Source organism: Ctenocephalides felis, unplaced genomic scaffold (genome assembly GCF_003426905.1).
Source record: "Ctenocephalides felis isolate EL2017-DRISC unplaced genomic scaffold, ASM342690v1 CF-g0.4_SCAFFOLD_01170, whole genome shotgun sequence".
NCBI lineage: Eukaryota > Metazoa > Arthropoda > Insecta > Siphonaptera > Pulicidae > Ctenocephalides > Ctenocephalides felis.
The window spans coordinates 10,801,276-10,821,246 of record NW_020537324.1 but is presented as its reverse complement, the minus strand read 5'-3'; the positions used below and the strand labels follow the sequence as shown (position 1 = coordinate 10,821,246).

The window sequence follows — 19,971 nt, the reverse complement described above, 5'->3', positions numbered from 1 at the left end:
TATATATATATATATATATATATATATACAAAATACTATTAATTGAGCACATATTGAATATAAAATAACGTAAACATGCGATATTCATTAAATTATTATAAAGCTGAGGATTCTAAAATGTTTAGTGTTTTGAATATTTAAACAATATATAAAATGAATTTTTTAATTCCAAATCATTATTTATTGTGAGAGTACCTATATAAAACGTAATAGAACATAATTTATATAAAATTATTAAAAAGTATAATAAAGATAATTTAAAGTTCATTTCTAACGGTTGGTAAAAAAAAAATTGGAATAATTTTTCAATACTCAAGAATCAAATCAAATACCGCGTGCTCAAAATTTTCCATTTCCAATATATATAATGTACATATTTACAATTATTTACTATCACAATTAAAAATGATTATATCAGCTAATTATTTTAAAATAATTGCAAAATTCATTAAAAATTTGAAACTTTACTACGATATATAATTATACTCTACTTATATTTTATATTGAATTTATAATAAATTGACATTTTAGTATTAAATATTTTTGAACAATATATTGCCAAGTAATTTTATTAATACTATATTATTTAACATTGTGCATTTATTTAACGAATGCTGGAACGATACCTAAAGATCTATAAATTTGAACAGTTATTAAAATTACGATTATATTTTATATAGAAAGTTCATAAAAAATTGCCATATATATTTAATTATTAATTCGGTTATAAAATTAAATCAAACCAAATTTTAAAGGACTTTGTTATATTGTATTAAAAATTAGGTATTAGGTGTCGCAATTTATATTGAATTTTATTTAGTAACTAAATTAAAAAACTGATTATAAATATAATATATAAATTTAAAATTAATATAATAATTATACAATGAAATAAATAATTTTTTGCTTAAATAATTTGAATAAATATAATTTTAAATAAAAAATATAACTGCAAAATCGATTTGAACAATTAATGCAGAATAAGCTGAGCCATAAGTATATATTATAATTGTTTTGTCTTTACTATTTGAATATAAATATACTTTTCCTTTCTTCAAAATTATTTTTTTTTATTAATCAAATATGAGCTGTTACGTTTACTTTAATATCCGGGCTTAACATCAGATAGATTTTTATAATTATATTAAATAGATTATTATTGACAAAAATATTAATTTTGAATTTTTTTCTCATAAATAAAGCTATATATATTTATTTACGTTTAAAAATAAACCAAGCTTTACAACAAAATTTATAACAAATCGATTAATTAAACTTCAGCAATATATTTTTTTATTGAAGGGTATTTAAAGTAATCCTCGATTTGACGACTTTTCTAATATAATCAGCGCTTCATATATCTCAAAAAGCTTACTAGCTATTTTTAACATACATAAACAGAAATATATATATATAATCTAACCTGCGATTTTCAACAACAAATAATCATTTTTTTATTGATATTTTCCGAGGTCGTCACCGCCGTGCATATAGGAATCAGTGGCTTCAGGCTGCACGTGTTCTTCAGTGACAGGATTTGCGTAGGCAAATGGGTTCGTGGGGTGAATGGGTTCTACTGCTCCGTAACCAGGACCGGCACCGATGTTTAGCTTGGAATTTGGATCCACAGGAGAACCCTGAGATAAAAAACAAAAATTACATATAAATTTTTAACATAGTGAATCATAAATCGTTTTATGCCAAAATTTGACATTTACTCAAAAATGGCTGAACCGAATCGGAATATTTAGAATGAGTAGAAATTTTGAAAATTATAAAACTATTCGAAAAATGTGTTGATAATCATGCCGATTAGCTTTTGGAAACTATCAGTCAATAAAATTCGATAAAGTCTTCAATTTATTGGTCATGAGCGTTGATCAACCGAACCACTTCTCTATGAAGTGCTCTACAATGTCTATATATTGTCCACCAAAAATCCAAAATTTCTAAGCCAATTTTGATTTAGTTTTGTATGATGCCAAAGTTCATGCCCTCATCGGATATCGAAAAAGTGAATACTTAATACCACCTATAACTATTAATATAATACTATTAGTTGTAGTAGTAGGTAAATCTTATATTTTTCTTACAAATGATGTTTCCCTGTGCATCACAATTTGCTTGTGAACAATAACAGAAGGATTCCACGACTGTTGTTCCTCGGCGGTTGGTTCAGCCCATTCTTGCAACTCTCCTGAAGCGAAAAGTCCATAGAAAGTGATGCCTATGAAATGTATCGTAGCTGCCAAAATGAACACTGTTTTCCAACTTTCTTTACCCTGAAAAAGAAACAACGAACACATTTTAGCGAAAAATTAAAAAAAAAAATAATAAGATGTCATTGGTGCTAGGAAATCACAGATCATGTACCAAACTTTATTTGGGCAAGAAATAATGACTCGCCAATAGATTTTATTTATTTAATTATGGAATAAGTTAATGTTATTATTACCCCTGCTCTAGTTATATGATCTACAGCTATAGGACATATCAGACCAGCTATTGTTCCAATTCCGTTGGACAAACCCATCAAAATACTGGCGTATCTTGGCGCAATATCCAAGTGGTTCACATTATAGCCAGATATAGCAAATCCACTAAATGCCACTCCAAATGTTAGTGCAGTTGTAGCAGCCATCTAAATAAAGAACATAATTTATCAATAAAAAAGATTAGGAATTCAAAGTCTTAGAAATATGGTATGCTTACAGCTGTTTTTGCATGGGCTACGACAAGGAAGAATATTCCTTCCATACCAAATCCGCCGCAGTTGAAGACTTTACGAACGGTTGTTGTTGTCATCAGCCCGGATTTCCGCAGATAATCAGCCAATAAACCACCAAATGGAACTATAGTAGCCATCAGTAAATGAGGCAATGATCCAACAAGACCAGTCTGCAATTTTATAAATTATAAAGTATATATTTTTCAGTATATATTTTTTCTTGTTTCTTTTACCTCTTCGATTTTGAAATCAAATGTGTTCTGCAAATAGGCCGATTGGAAAATAACTAGTAGATAAAAATTCCAGGATCTACAAAAGTTCGCCACAATAATTGCGTAGACTGGCATAGAAGTCGCAAACTTCCTCCAAGGAGTCGTGCTGATTGTCGGCATGGCTATTTGAGTCGATTCTCCGAGACTTTGTTCTATGTATTTTAGCTCCTTTATTGATATCACAGGATGGTTACGTGGTTTTTCAAATGTTAACCATAACCAAAACACAAACCTAAAAAAATTACACAGTATTTATTGAAAGCATTGTAATATATGGTAAATAACTTCTTTTCTATCCTCCTGGTTTATCATCAGAGTACATATTTTCATATATACAGCATTATTTATCAAATATTTGTTCAATTAGCATATATTTTAATTACAACAAAGAATATAATATATTATGTAAAATTGAGGTCATAGGTTTCGTCATCTTAATGACGAGCCTAAATTATTCACTACAATAAATTTTTCCACTGTATCACATTTTATCTCAAGTAAGCAAAATGATACATCACGTCCCTTTTCAAACTTCAACTGTCAATTAAGGGTTATAAAAGTGATGACATATAATATTTTTCACAACTCTGGCATAATGAAGACAAGATACAACTTTTATGAGAAAAACACGTTTTATTTCAGAAAAATATATTAAAATAAGACGTTTCCACCCTCTATCAGAAAAACGGTCGCATGTGATAATTTAGATATTACGGAGAGTAAGCAGGAGGATTATGACGTCAATGCTAGAATCGTGCTAATATGTCACGTTCTGCAAAACTTCGAAATCCAAATGATTCCATAAAATGTATTGTAGAAGGTCAGGGGTAAGAAAAATCTCTGGGACAGGTTTATGTCGTATATGAATTTAGAGGAAAATATATAGTACTGAGCTATAGTAAAAACTAGTTACGACTGTCAGGCTTAATATGACTTTTTGAATAATTCGATGCCTGCACATTGTAACATATTGTCTCTAAACTGTTCCGAAACTCCATTCTGAAAAATCGTCTTAACGGGAATTTACTGTGTATGATTTTGCTCTGAATGAAAAATAAAACAAACTATTTATTCATTTCTTCGAATATCGATTACTATTCCTAAGTTTATTAAAAATTAAATGATTTAATAAGAAATCTACTATGTTTATTTTTCATTTATATCTGCCATCCCAGTGAATAACTGGTTAAGTCGAATTTTGGCAAAACTGTTTTAAATCGCGGTATTAACTTTTTCTCTGAAAATAGTCATATTGGTTAGGAACAAAAGTTAATGAAGCACTTTATATAAAATTTAAACCAATAATTTCAAATACGCGATATTACACGAGTAATAGAACTTTGAAATCAAGCTTTGAAAAATAGTGAAAATTAAATTGAACACTTGGGATGACAGATATATAATATTATATTTCATCATATTATGAAATAATCTAAAGTTATGAAGTTTACAAAAATAACATCTTTTGATAGCAATATCTGTGTTACATATATTAAAATTTCTACCATTCACAATGCATTACATAGCTCACCATATAAGCCCGAAGACACCATAGAAGTAGAATGGGGCCTGCCAACCTATTTTGCCGGCTAGTATACCTGATAGCGGCATTCCGACGACTACGCCGGCGTAGGAGCCGCAGAACGCAATTGTAGCCAAACGTGAGCGCTCCAGAGGCGGGGCCCAGAATCGCCAGATACCGTGGCACGCCGGGTATGTTACACCCTAGGATATAATTGTAATAAAGGTAGATATACTTACTCATATTTAAAGAAATAATGAAAATATATTTATTAAATCAAAATAACATATGATTGTCATACAATCAAAAATATCAAAATTATTGAATTGTAATTCTAGAACATAACACAAACACAAATTTTCTCCGCTTTTAAATAATTGTTATTTTTAATTTTATTATTAATATTTTTGTGATACAAAATTCAAATGAACTGATAGAGAGTCTTTATAACACCATGTATAATATAAGACTAAAAATAACGCATTTAATTAAGGCGACTAAGGAGAATGTGTGTGCGAGCGGAGGAGGTGTTGGTGAGCTAAAAACTTATATGCACATTTTTTCGGTTCAAATTTTCTAGTTGAAATATATTTAAAAAATAACAATCAAACTATTTTTAAAAATCCGGGACAATCCGGGACAAAATACCTAAAACTGTGGCAAATATTGCTTTTAGAAAAAAATCGGGACGCAAGGCGGAAAATCGGGACTGTCGCGGAAAATCCGGGACGTATGGTCACCTTACATTTAATAGACTTAACACTTTAGTCAATAATATATTGTTCTATGCTACTTATGATAGGGGTGTATATGTATATATGTGTATGTGTACTCTGTGTATAATTGTATGTATATATTAGTTTCTTTTTTTTTAATACGAAAACTAAATTTAGACATTATTTAGTACATTAATAAAAGGTAAGCTACTGAAGTTTTCTTTTAAAATTCAATGTTATTTATCAAATTAATTACTTAATGTTTTTTATTACTTAATGCATTGTGTTTATAATTGTATGTATATATTAGTTTCTTTTTTTTAATACGAAAACTAAATTTAGACATTATTTAGTACATTAATAAAAGGTAAGCTACTGAAGTTTTCTTTTAAAATTCAATGTTATTTATCAAATTAATTACTTAATGTTTTTTATATAGGCCGATTGCAATTCATATGAAAATAAAAAAATATATACAGTGTGCATCATATCTATTAACCTAAGGGCATCATACGTCCCAGATTTCCACTTAATGATTTTTCAAGAAGCAATACTTGTTCTGGATTCAAGGTTTTGACCCAAATTTTATAGTTTTTTTAAAACTATTTTAAATTTTTATTTTATATTATTTCAAATCAAATTATTTTTACCAAAATATTAACGAAAAAAGTGTTCAAATACGCAACTTGGGATAAGCACACTAAAACAAAATATTAAATATATATATATATATATATATATATATATATATTTATATATATATAGATATTTTTATTTCAATATATATTATTTTCTGAATGTAATTTATAGACTTTGTAAATGATGTATAATTTTACACGCTAAAGAACACAGAAAATTTATGTGTGTATGTGGTGTGTTTGTGTGTGTGTTTGGATACAATTTTTTGTCCAAAAATTCGAGAGCACGGGTCAACCGATTTGAATTATTCAAGAAATATTAGATTGCTATTGATGAGGAGACATTCAAATGAAATTATTGGTACAAAAATTTGAACAAAAAAGTGTTCAAATACGCAATTTTGGATAAACACCCTAAAACAAAAATATTAAATATTAAATAGATGTATATACTTAAAAAAACTATTATATTTTTAATGCTATTTGTTGAAGAACCAACAGAAAATATGTGTGTGTGTATGTGATATGTTTGTGTGTAAGTTCGCATACAATTTTGAGAGCACGAGTCAACCGATTTCAAAGATTAAATAAACATTATATTGCTATTGATCGGAAGACGTGCTGATTGGTTCTGACACGGACTACTACGTTTTGAAGATACGGGGTAAAAAAGCCCAATATTTCAAAATTTTCAAAAAAAAATTAGGGCATTCAAAAATTTTAAATTGCTTTACGGAAAGTTCCAGCTATTTCACGGCACGAATTCCTTAAATTCTGACTATTTCATTTTATCACCTAGTGGCTGATTTATAAGATTTACGCATCAATAATAAATCTAGATCCGTTATTTTGATGTGAGTATATCGTGCGTTGTTGTTATACATGTATCACGTGTATATAAAAGAAATGATAATCGCGCGTCGGCGGGATTTTGCCGCTGCTGTTCATGTCTGTTCAATGAAAAGGATCAGCCGGGCGGAAGGATCTGAACGAAGGATTTAACGGCAGGAGAATCATATTCTGTATTGTCATTGCTTTTGATTCGAGCATTACGACTCTCATATGCGATTATGGGCATCATCCGCAAAATAAGATATTGTACGACATACATCAAGACCGTAAGGTTTTGATAACATCGCTCATAAGGAACAGGAATTTATGGAGCACACTAGAAATCATTATCAGGAAATTATTGAAGCACATGGAAGATTATATATATATATATATATATATATATATATATATATATAAATATATATATATATATATATATATATATATAATATAAATATATATACATATAATTTACCTCGACTAGTCCCTGCATGATCCTAACTATGATAACGACCGTAGGATGTAGATCCATCGCTCCGGGCATCAATAGATTCAGAAAGGATGTTCCGACGATGGCTGTTCCAAATATCCGGTTGGCGGGATACATAGAAGCCAAAAATCCGCCCGGAATTTGCGTAAAGAAATAACCCCAGAAGAAGGAGGAATCGACGGCGCTCTCCATGCCTACTGTCCAGTTGAAAATTATACCGTGTGACGACTCCGTCTGTAAGAGAAAATTGAGACATTTGTAATTTTATCATTTGACATTGATAAATTAGTTATATGATCTGTATAAGAGAACATAACCATTTTTTTTAAAATAATGCAAGTAACAGTTATCAATAAACCGTAGGGCTGTACACTATAATTATATAGTTAAATTAGTTATTTAATTAATCAGACTAAAATCGGTAATACACAGAAATTTATACCGATTTGCTTATTGATTATTGGCCTAAAATAAAGTACTTGCATCAGAATGATGGAAAAATCACGGATTCAGCTTCAATTTCTTTTGTCCTTTATATAAGAAATTGAATAATTTTGATAAAAAAACCTTATGAAATGAACAAAGAATGTTAAATCAAACAAAATACATAACATATCTGCCTATATAATAAAATTGCATAAATAAATATGCACAAGTAAACCAATATTTTACTATTTAGTTACTACACGATAAAGGTATTAGTAGGACAATATATATTGAATATATGAAATATGTAATTAGGTACAAATTAATCAATTAGCTTCCATAAGCATTAATTCGCAGTTTAAAAATTTAATAACATAATATTTGTGTATTTTTAGCAATATCGCATAAATTTTGCCAAGCTTAAATTGTTAACAATTAATTAATTCTAACAAGGAGAATCTCAGGTTTACTCTTCTGAGATTTTGATGAAACTTTGCATAGCAATAGAGTTGACAGTCAAACCGATCAGTTTAAAATATTATAGGCCTGTGAAAAGCGGTTAATTATAAAAAATGAGTTTAAAGTTTTGAAAAGTTGCCGCGCGCGATACCTACGAATACAGCAATATTTAATATCAATTTAATATTAATTGGTGATCAGTATGAAAGTTGTAAAAATATGATTTTGCTTTCTGGTTTAATCATTATTTTGAATAATATACGATAAAAACAAATTATGACGTAAACAGTGACTAACTTTTTTTATTGTTTCAACAGCAATCAGAACTCTTACTTCACATGTTCTATAAGCTGTTTGTTGAAGATTTATGACCTAACGTATTTTATGAGAGGCAACCCATCGGTTTGCCATTCTCCTATGTGTGGGGTTTATATTAGCTCTTACGTCTGATAGTTATCATATGATTGAATGATGCAGCTATGCCCACGAAGGACGATTTCCACTTGAAATTATATTGTTATCTATAACCTCAAGTAGAAAATTGACATCAAAGCTGCCTGATGTCAGGCTTGGCGGCAGCGGAAAACGAACCAGCGAACCCGGGACTAGTTGGTGCTAGCTCACGTTCGAACCGATTTCGCCACGCCGGGCCCAAGAGTGACTAACTAATATAAAAAATATGTTGAATTTATTGTTTTGTCTACACAGATTAAAAGTTTTATTCATCAAACGCCAAAATATAAAAACATTTCCTCAAAAACTGTGCAGGAAATTCGGGTCCATCACGCGCCATAAAATCACAACGAACGAATCGCACGCTCCGCTGCGGACCGGCCGAATATGCAAATGCGCATCAAACATATGCGTAATGAATTTCGAGTTTTGGGGCTTTTGTGTTTGAGCTTTTACCATTATTAATACAATTATTATGCAAACGTTTTATACGCATACGTTTATTGGCTCAAAATAAAACTAGCTGTAAGTGGAATTCTGTCTTAAGGCAATTAGGGCATCGTGCCTTAAGGCAAATTGCTGGAACTTCCCGTACCAAAAATTATTATTTTTTTTAAAAACGATTAAAATTGAAAAATTGAAAAAAATTTACTTCGAAAAAATAAGATTTTTGAGAAACTATAAATTGGACAAAAAATTACTTTTTTTTGAAAAAAAATTTTCATAAAATTTTTTTTTTTTTTAAGAAAAATGTTTTCTTTATATTGACATATTTTGGAAGATCTGAACTTGTTTTTCAGAGCAATCGTACTGCTTTAACTGCATAGAGACGAAATATAAAGCGCGTAAGCGCGGCGTCGCTGTCTAACGGGTAAACATTGATACGGAACCCATAGGAAAATAAACAAAATTTATACTTATTGTTAAAATCTCTATAAAATATCTGAAAATTTGATGTGCATATGTCTAATGATCATTTTTGACCGACAAATGGCATTTTTTTTTACTTTTTTCGTTATATCTCCGAAACCGCTAGACCTGCCTTTATGAAAATTTGATCAATTCTTTATCTTATCAATACAAGTAAAATGTTTTTTGAATTATTAAAATCGGACGCTCCGTTCTCTTAAAAACTGAGTTACCGTTTTCGGCACTTTTTGCCCTGTATCTCCGGAACGGCTAGACCTGCCTTCGCCAAAAACTAATCAGCACGTCTCCTTATCAATACAAATCTAATGTTTTTTAAATTATTCAAATCGGTTGATCCGTGTTCCCGAAATCGTCGACGAAAATTTGTATCCGCACATACATACACACACGCACACACACACACACACACATACATCCATTTTTTCTAAGGTATGCCAAAATATTCAGAAACCTCTGAAACGTAAAGATATATAAAAATTTTCATTTTCGATTTTTTTGCGATTACTATAACTTACCCTACGGGAAGTTAAAAATTATTTTTAAATTGGATTCATAACTGATTGGGGAGGGGAAAGAAATTTACATTTAGAGCAAATATTTTTTAAAGAATTTTTAAATTTAAAATTTAATGAACATTTCAGAAATTATGTAATTAGGGGTCGTAATTAAGTCATCAATGATATAATTTTTATTTCTTGAATATTGGTTAATTTTTTTTTATGTTGATGTTGTTAAGGTACCTACAATCATTTTGTTTTCTGCATATCATATTCAAATTAAACAATTCGCTTTTAATAAAATTTCGTCTTGGCCACTTGAAAACATCAACCGTATCAATCGATATGACCTCTCTAGAGCAGAGACGTTCAAACAGGAAGAAGCCTGATTCTTCATCTTCGAGATGCGATGTGAAAAAAAGAAAAACCTAAGTGGAATGGAATGCGTCGTTTGGATGTAGGGAAAACTGTTTGACGAGGAAGGAATCTTTGCCTTCGTCGAGGGTCGATCGAAGTTAAGGGGTCACAACAATGCAACTCCATTAGCGCCGACTCCGCTTCAAAACGAGACGACATTGTTGAATAATAACGCTCCGTTAGGGCTTTTGCTTTTTGACAAAAGATGTGAAAATATACTCAGATATGAAACCTGAGTCCAGGGACCCTCCGTTTCGAAGCCCTTGGAGCCCTTTTTATCACCGAAGACTTTATAATGTAGTAAATATTGAAGTATGAATAGGCTAATTTTATGTTTCCTATTGCTCTATTTAACTGCAAGATTCAAGGTGATAAAGGGAAACAGATATTCGAATAGTTATATATATATATATATATATATATATATATATATAACTTTGTTTTTAACATTGTCACGTTCTAGATAGGGAGTGATGAAAAGTAATACATCAAAAATTTTATTTTTATCATTTTATGAATTATTAGTATTTTTATAAATATTCATTATTATCATTATTGTTATATTTCAATTCTATATTATATACTGTTTATATATATATATATATATATATATATATATTTATATATATATATATTTTAACCATTTATTTTGAGACATTTTCCTAAAATATTATTAACCAAAATAATACTGTTAAATTTAGTAAATTTAAGTTTTAATTTGTTTTGATAGCTAATGTAAGCTAAAATCAAACTTTATATGTAAACCTTTATATATAGGCAAAAAATACTTTGAAGGCTAAAATATATATTTATGTTTCATTCAGTGTAGTTTTTCATGTTGAATGAAAGCTACGTGAAAAGCATTACCTTAATGTTGGAAGGTATTGTCATGTATGTAACTCCTTTCTAAAAATCATGATTGCAGTATAATTTATGTTATGAAATTACTCAATATTTCCATTAGTCGTCGCATTTACAACTGCGTTGTATCATTTGATATATTGTCCAGATTATCTACTCATATATAAATGTATATATACATTAGGGTGGTCCTTAAAATGGTCATTTTCGAATTTCCTTGCTCCCAGGGGCTCAAATGGTTCCAAATTGATAAAAAACAATTCTCTGAAAATTTTAGCTATTGATATTGTCTTTTAGGTAGAGCGTAATTCAATCAAAGTTTGTATGGAAAGAGCATGGAAAAAATTTTGAAAATTGAAAAAAAAAAAGTTTTAGGTTTAACTTAGCGACAAATAAATGAGTTTTATTCAAAAAATTTTCCATGCTATTTCCATACAAAACTTTGATTGAAATGCGCTCTATCTAAACTTTAATATTAAGAGCTAAAACTTTCAGAGAATTGTTTTTTATCTATTTGGAACCATTTGAGCCCCTGGGAGCAAGGAAATTCAAAAATGACCATTTTAAGGACCACCCTAATATACATATACATAAGGCAGTTGTTTTTTTTCAACTTGGTATAAGAGTTTAGGAATATTTAGATATTTTATAGCTTGCAACAAATTATATAATCAATTATAAGTAATATGACTAAAAGATTAAATTTTAAATATAATAATCATATTTATTTAAATAAAGTTATTATGATTATATATTTTTTTTAATTATTGTTACAACAGCAATCAGAACTCTTACTATATGATTATAAATTTGATGTTATATATAAGTTGTTAAAGAAAATGATATCGTTATTCGCGCCTGCTTCACAAATATTATGATCTAACCTTTTCTACCAGCATCAATAAAATAAATTTACAACCGTACATACTAAGTTATTATAAGAAATTTCTTATTCTGTTAACGTACAACGTCGATTCCTCAATCTTAACCAATAGCTATTTTACAAGTAAACACCATTATAAACCGAACTAATAAATTTCAAATACATTTCTAAAGTCAATAAAAATCAAAAGAAGTAATTAGTCCTTCAAACGATCCTTCGAATCGGACCTTCCATATAAAGAGTGTTCAGTGTAACTATTACTTTTTACAATAAAGATTGCAAGGGTTCTCTACAGCAGTTCTTAAAATTTTATCTTACAATTAGCAATTTGCTATATACCACCATAATGAACTATTAGAATTTCAAACAATTACATTAGACAAAAATAACAGTGATTAAATTCAATCAATGCCCATAAATTAACTCTTCTTACCCTGTTATGCATCAGAGCTTCCAGCCTCAATTTAGCCATTCCAAGATTGCACTTAATTCCGAAACTTATCATAAACCCTAGGCAGGTCATGACCGCCACGGTGTATCGCTGGCTAAGACAGGGGCACTCCGCTCGCACGTATTTGTCGATATGCCGGAGCGGAGGTCGCTCGATCTCCTCGAAGGATTCCGGCGATCCGGCATCCAGGCGGTCAGCCGCATCGCCGGCCCAGCCGAAGTCCATGTCGGCTGCCTGGTAATAGAAATAGATAGTTGATTAGTGTTTCATAATAATAATCATACTTATCTGACATATAGTTGCAAATATAACGATCATGTTAAGGATCATGTTTTATCCTAACACTGACAAGTTGTATAAATATTTTTAAACAGTATAATATTCTTACCACTTCAAACTTATTATTACACAATTATTTATAAAAATAATTTTTAGTACTTTGCACTACGATGCAAGAAACAAGCTTACGAATTTACCAACCATTATGCATACAACTTCTTTTAATTCAATCGATTGATTTGGTATTTAACTACTTAATTTACTAATCTTTTAACCAAGTCTTCTAAATAATTATAAATTTTACAGTACTATGATAAAATTAATAAGAGTTAGAAATATGATATTTCTAAAGATTCAATTTTTGAATTCAAGCAATACTTTGTTACTATCCCATTTAAAATTTAGGATTTTTTACTACGTTTCACTAACATAGCTAATTTTAGCTATCTTGGATAATTATCTAAACTGTACAAACATGTTTTTGTCTTTAATACAGCTATGTATTCCAGAAAAGATATTTTTTTTTTTAGAAACGATTCCCATCAATTGAGATACAGAACTCCATAATTTAAAAATATACCAAGTAACGTAAATTCTGACTTTATATCACCCTTTTAATAATCATAAATTTTACAGTGTTCTAATAAAATTATTAAAATCAATAGCTCTTATGATGTATCTGAATATGTAAATTTCGACTTCAACCAACACCTTGTTACTTATGATAAAAATAATTAAATGTCTATAGCTTTTTTGATGTCTCTGAATATTTAAATTTTGACTTCAACCAATACTTTGTTACTATCTTCTCTATAAATAAGGGTTTTTTACTACTTGTTACGTTTTATTATCTTTTTTGGCTAAATATAAGTGTGTAGTGATACAATAGTTGCTTGATCTTCGAAACTGCTTTATTTTACAAAAAAGATTTTTAATTTACAGAGAAACGATACCCATTAATTGAAATACAGGACTCAAAAGTTTAAAGATCCTCAAAATGAAGTCATAATTATCAATTTTCCTTATTATATATGTTATGTTTGAACAGTTTAATTTAATTTAATATTATAAAATCCTGTATCCGTTTATAAATTACTTTAGAGTTATTAATTTAAATTACTTTACTCCTATATCTAGGAGAAATTATAATTTATAATTTATATGTAATAATATTTAGGGACGCTTGTATTAATTTAGTTAACAAATTAACAAAGGTTCTATTAATTCTTAACTATCTAATTATTAAAATTCATGGAATATTAAAAAATATAAAAAAAATTAACATGCCTGTCTACCGCTGCCACCATCCATCCGATCATAGCCATGCTTCGGCATTTCTTGAAACTCTTCATATCGGACATTGCTGCAAATAAAAATATAATTTAATTAAACTAAAATAAACATTTGAGAATGCAATGCATTGTTATGTAATATTGTTACAGGTTAGCATCATTTACAAAAACAATTTTTGGTCCCACATTCATGATAAGCACAGTTTAATATCGCAAAAAATGCGAATGGGGAGTTCCAAACCCGGTGATGTCAAAGAACGTGCTTTCCATGTAATAAAGCAAGCTATCTTGAATATATCTCAATATATATCATATAAAATATATTTACTAATACTTGTACATTTATTGTATAAAAATACGACAATACATTCAAGAGCACACTTATGTCACACTGCTACGTATTTACATTGCACTCTAGCGAATAGTAAGTAGACATATTTATGAAGAAGCACGTAGCGACTCGCAAACAGTATTTGCAAACGATCCGGTGGCTCGCGTTTCATATTTTCAATTAGAACAGAAGTGAGTTGTCGATAGGATAAATATAATAAAAGTACAATCTTCAATTGACACAGTTTAGTTTCTTTTCTTGTTCGATATATTGTTCAAATACACTTACATACAAACGTATTCCAAGAGCAGAAATGAATTTTAAGATTCATTCTCTATAACAGTATCATTCCCAACTAATATCCTTCGAATAGTTTTTGATTTTTTAAAATCGATTCGGTAGAATGAGCTTAAATGTGGACGAAAAGTTTAACACTCTTTTTCAAATTACAAAGAAACGCCTCGGCAAATCGTCTCACAACACTGACAAACTATAGTGCTCATTGAGATACATCGAATGACTTTTAAATATCTGAAATCGGTTCAGGCGTTTTTGAGCAAACGTCGATGAAAAGTCTAATTTTGACAAATGCCAAAAAACGATACCAATTTTCGCAAACTTTGACGATTTTTTAAAGCTAAACGAGTTGTCGCAGGGCCGTAATATTTTAGTATGATCTAGAAGACTATGATATCCACCGTCAAAAAAAATCATCAAAATCGTCGATTTTTAAAAAAAAAACTTTATTACAAGAAAACGGCTCGGCCGATCTTTACCAAAAACTAATCAGAACGATTCCCAACCAATATCTTTCGAACAGTTTTTGAATTTTCAAAATCGATTCAGAATTGCGAGCTGAAACGTGGACGAAATTTTGTTCACTTTTCTGAGATTTACAAAGAAACAGCTTGGATGATCGTCGCGCAAAGTTGATAAACGCTAGTCCTTAACGAGATACATCGAATGGCATTCATATTTTTGAAATCGGTCCAGCTGTTTTTGAGAAAACGTCGATTTACGGCAAAAAACTTGTGCGTGCACACGCACACACACACATACTTTTTCCAAATTTTGTCTCATTTGATTTAGAATGGCTTGAAACGTCGAGAAAACATAAAATTAGCGAATCGGATTTTTTGATAAAAACATAAACTTCTCCTTCGGGTAGTTAATAAGTATGTTGTGATGGTATTTCATGATCAATGCAAAAATCAATATAGCTCTTTTTATCTGTATTTTATTTATCATATGCGATACCCAGTTTTTGAAAGATATAAAAATTTACCCAATTTGGAAAAATTTAATTTCAATTCTAAATTAGAAAATAATGATTTTAGTGTGAGTGCAACCCTTTTTGGTTAGGAAACTGTATCGTAAAGATTTTCAGTTTTCATATGAACCATTTTATGTAACCTTCAACCCAACATTCATTACTATCCAAAATCATGACTTCAGTACGATTTTTACATAATGTCATGTTTTATTGATGTATGTATTTCATCGGGGCATCAAAGTGTGCATCAGTGGGCGAACTGTGAACGTAACGCCGTTCAGCCGCTTGCGACGGGGTGATCGCCGGCCGATATAAATGACTTGTTCATTAATAACCATGTCGTGACGGTTTGACGAATATTACAAAAGTACAACCCCCTTTTAAATATAATGCACCAAAATGTGTATTTTGATATGGAAGCATGTTTTTGTGTACATTAAAATTAAATCACTGCTTTTAGTACAGGAATAGAAAAAAAAATGGTGTAGTGTAAATCTTCCAAGTCTCTAGATTCAATAATTTTAAGCTTGGCTTGATAAATTAAATGATTTTATATTTTATCAATAAAAAAGTATAAATTACATATAAGAAATAATATATTTTTTATTCAATGTCACCTTGTTCATTGCTTTCAATTTTCACGTATGCATATGAATATATTAATAGATCGATTCTGCCGCACAACAGGCCAATGTTATGGCAAGGCCATGTTACGCTCCAATTTGCATGCATTGTGCTACCGAATTATACTGAATACTGTCAAAATGTCATGCATTGGCCAAAATGTCATTCATACGTTTTACACATAAACTGCAACGTCTCTTGTATGTTATGAAGCTGGGTCAGAAAGACCATGTTGCTTGTCTGGCCCAGTTTTGGCATTTGTGCGGTTTCACGCTTAGGTTTCAACCTGAGCAGGTTCTCAAGCCTGGGAAACCGCCTCACTGCATAGCAATCACATGGCTTTTGCCAATATTTAGAACGATTTAGTATGGAAAGTTCTTCATAACATAGCCTTTAGACAGAATCGGTCCATAAAAATGTGTTAATATTATAAGAATACTAATACGTTTTCTAATGCGGTTTTGAAAATACTTGTAATACAGTTTTCAAATCATTAAATGCAACATGTCTATTGAAATTTTGACAAATTTACTTGAATTATATGATACTTTATTCTTAACAATAAAAATATATTTCTCTCTTCCTTAACAACTTCCCTGGAGTCATATAAATCAAATAGAATGTATTACTCAGAAAAATCTTGCAAATAATATTTTCTTCGCTTTTCAACAGAGTACGAATCACTTCATGGTCATAAACATGCATCAACTATTTTACAGATATATTAGTAATAAATTATAAATTTTGGAGATATACATACACACACTTTATATATATATATATATATATATATATATATATATATATATATATATATATATATATATATATATATTTGTGGGAAATATTCATACTGTAATAGAGTGAATGAACATGTTTCCTTGCAAAGTTATGCATAAAAATGATTGATGATATCGAACAGGAAATTGCATGACACTCTCTTAAAGTTACAATGTAGTAGATGTCACAATAAAAACATTTGAGCATGCCTTTAAAAAAAATATTATACTTTCTTTAACAGCAATCAAAAATTACAAAATAAATAAATCGGCTGAAGTTTAGAAATCATAATAGTATCCACTCCAATATCATGGGCTGGGTCTGGCTAAGAAGAAAAATAGGTACAATAATATGTTAAATTTGAAGAAAAAATATTTTAAAAATATAAATTAATTTATTAACTAGTTTGGAGAAATGATTCAAAAAATCGATTTTAAATAATTATAATTAGTATCATATAATGATTTGGTGAGAAAATTAATTTAGTATGTGATGAGTTAAGAGTGGAAGTCTGTTTCAAGGGCAAGAAACGAGGGTAGTCATGTAAGGGTGTGAAACATCAGTATGAATGGAATTCAAGTGGTGCGTGCTGCAGACACCATCGGGATGATTCTAAGACATGTCAGGGACAGATCGTTTAGTATTTGATATTCTTATCTAAAATTATGAATAAACATGAATAAAAATCAATAATTTTATTTACCAGTGTTTGACAGTAACTTAGGCGACTGCCATAAATTTTCCTGAATATGTGATCAGTTCAAAACTGCTATGATTTTATTTATTGAGAAAATGAATATCTCTATTATTTTCAACAATATAATAGATAATATGGAGCAATCATTGGGAGCAATTGACTCCAATTATTTTGAGCAATTGACAAGGTTGTTAATTCTGAATCGTGAATCAAAATCTACTGAGAAGAATATATGTTTAGTAACGTTTAGCGATATCAATTGACAAAAATGATTTTTTTCTTTACCAAATAATAATTTACTTCAAATACTATTTTTTCCACTATGCTTATTTTTGTCCTTGTGCTTTCATTAAGTAAAAGCTTTGTTTAAACAAATATGTTAAGGTTCATCTGTTCCTAAATCATGATTTCGGTACGGTACTGGGTTTATAAGATGTTCATGAACTCTGTAAACGACATTGAGAGCAAAACCTTCACTAGAGACCGAGTTCTATTATAAGCAGATATGACGTATATGGCAATGTGAATTATATTTTTGGTTGTAGTAAATTTATATTTAGAGAAATTGTACATGAGGAGAAATTATATTGTCCTATAAATTAATCATCATTAAACCTTTCCACATGCGAATTGCGAGATTGATATTTTTGTTTCCCACCGTGCCGTCGGCATCCGAATGGAAAGGGTTGAAGTATATGTGCAAGAAATATTGATTTTTTCATTTGTGTAAGTAAGCTAATGGAGCCATTATGCGATCACTTATTAATTGGAATAATCAGATGCAATTGTTTAATTTTTCTATGCAAAATAGCTTCCCGAAGATGTTCCATTTCAAACAACATCCAATTGTTATTCTTCCTCCAAAATGACTACCCACCAAACTTCTACCCCAAAACAGCACTATTATTATTTTTTATTGCCCCTGTTAGTGTTGCCAGTGATACATCACTATAACAGACATTCTCCTATGTCACCAACTAGAGGCGACCGCGGAGAATCAAATCCTCACGTCCCGAGTCGCCGGGCAAGCGTTAACAATAAGGCGACAACCCCAATAACAATCCAACTATACGATAGCCGGCCATTTCATCTCCACCTCAACAATCTCATGTATAAAACATGAGGACACACCGTAGAGTTATTTATACGTCGATAAATAACTCACGTTATAATAGATATGAGAGTCATCGCCGGAGATGCTTTTCTAGGAAGGTCAATGGGAAAAAGACGAACAATGATAGGATGGCTGAGGCGGAAAGCTGGCTTGGTGATAGAGCTAAGCTTGAGATGTGAATCATTGGCAAGATATTGAGTCATCATAGATTGAAGAAAATTTAAGTATAGAGGCTTGAAAGTCTGCGGGTGAGAAGGTCCACCAGCATTATCTCAAAAACGAGAAAAGTATAGAAATATTTAATGAGGCTATTTTAAAGTGGAAGGCCAAATGTGTGTTACCAGTAAACACTTTAATTCCTAAGTAATCGCTATCAGGGAGTATATGGGAAAGTATCAATATTCATACTAGAAGCCTTTTTCTTGGTAGTTTTTTTTTAGTTTTGAGCTGTTGTAGTGGTTTATGATGCCTGAACATGAGTGTTTTGTAAGATGTAGAGTCATTATTAAGTTAGATTCGACATTGTTCTTGAAAGCTTACATGTTGGTGGAGTTAGAACGACCAATTAAACCTTTACATTGGTACAAGTATAAACAATAAGAAATACTAAAAAAAAACTAGAGAAAGTTGAAAAAACAACTTTACAAGAGATGAACTAAGTTAATAGTTATTCAACCTCTGCCGATGAGCATTTTTTTCACAATATGAATGATATCTTTGTAAAAAATGTTTTTATAAAATTCGTATTTTACATTGGTTCAATAATGCAGCTATTGTTTCTTGAAATCTCTTCAAAATTAAATAAAAAGTTTGATCTGAAAAGACGTTTGCCTTCTGGATGAGACGACGACTCGGACTGGGCAAGAATGAACTTCTTACGACTCACATGGGGCAAAAAAAAACATATGAAGATTTTTAGAAAAATAGTGAAAAAATATCTCTATCATTTGAAGTCAACTAGAAATTTTACTTTTCATAGTTTCAGACTTGATTGAAACATGTTA

General features: G+C 30.0%; 1 protein-coding gene across 1 annotated transcript; it reads right to left on the bottom strand.

Annotated features, from left to right (window-relative positions):
* Positions 1 to 1,454: 1,454 nt before the first annotated feature.
* Positions 1,455 to 19,170, bottom strand: LOC113366786 (vesicular glutamate transporter 1-like). The gene is made up of 10 exons (XM_026608441.1): positions 19,019 to 19,170; positions 14,144 to 14,219; positions 12,560 to 12,811; positions 7,186 to 7,434; positions 4,532 to 4,725; positions 2,962 to 3,232; positions 2,713 to 2,898; positions 2,456 to 2,641; positions 2,094 to 2,282; positions 1,455 to 1,637 (listed from the first exon to the last, which is right to left on the bottom strand). The coding sequence occupies exons 1-10, from the start codon at positions 19,168 to 19,170 to the stop codon at positions 1,455 to 1,457; spliced, it is 1,938 nt and encodes a 645-aa protein (XP_026464226.1).
* Positions 19,171 to 19,971: the final 801 nt, after the last annotated feature.

Coding starts and splice junctions, on each gene's coding strand:
- LOC113366786 (XM_026608441.1), bottom strand. CDS start 19,170: ATGACTCAATATCTTGCCAATGATTCACATCTCAAGCTTAGCTCTATC. Junction 7,435..12,559: donor AAGCTCTGATGCATAACAGG/GTAAGAAGAGTT, acceptor TTTCTCTTACAG/ACGGAGTCGTCACACGGTAT. Junction 4,726..7,185: donor TCATGCAGGGACTAGTCGAG/GTAAATTATATG, acceptor ATTATATCCTAG/GGTGTAACATACCCGGCGTG.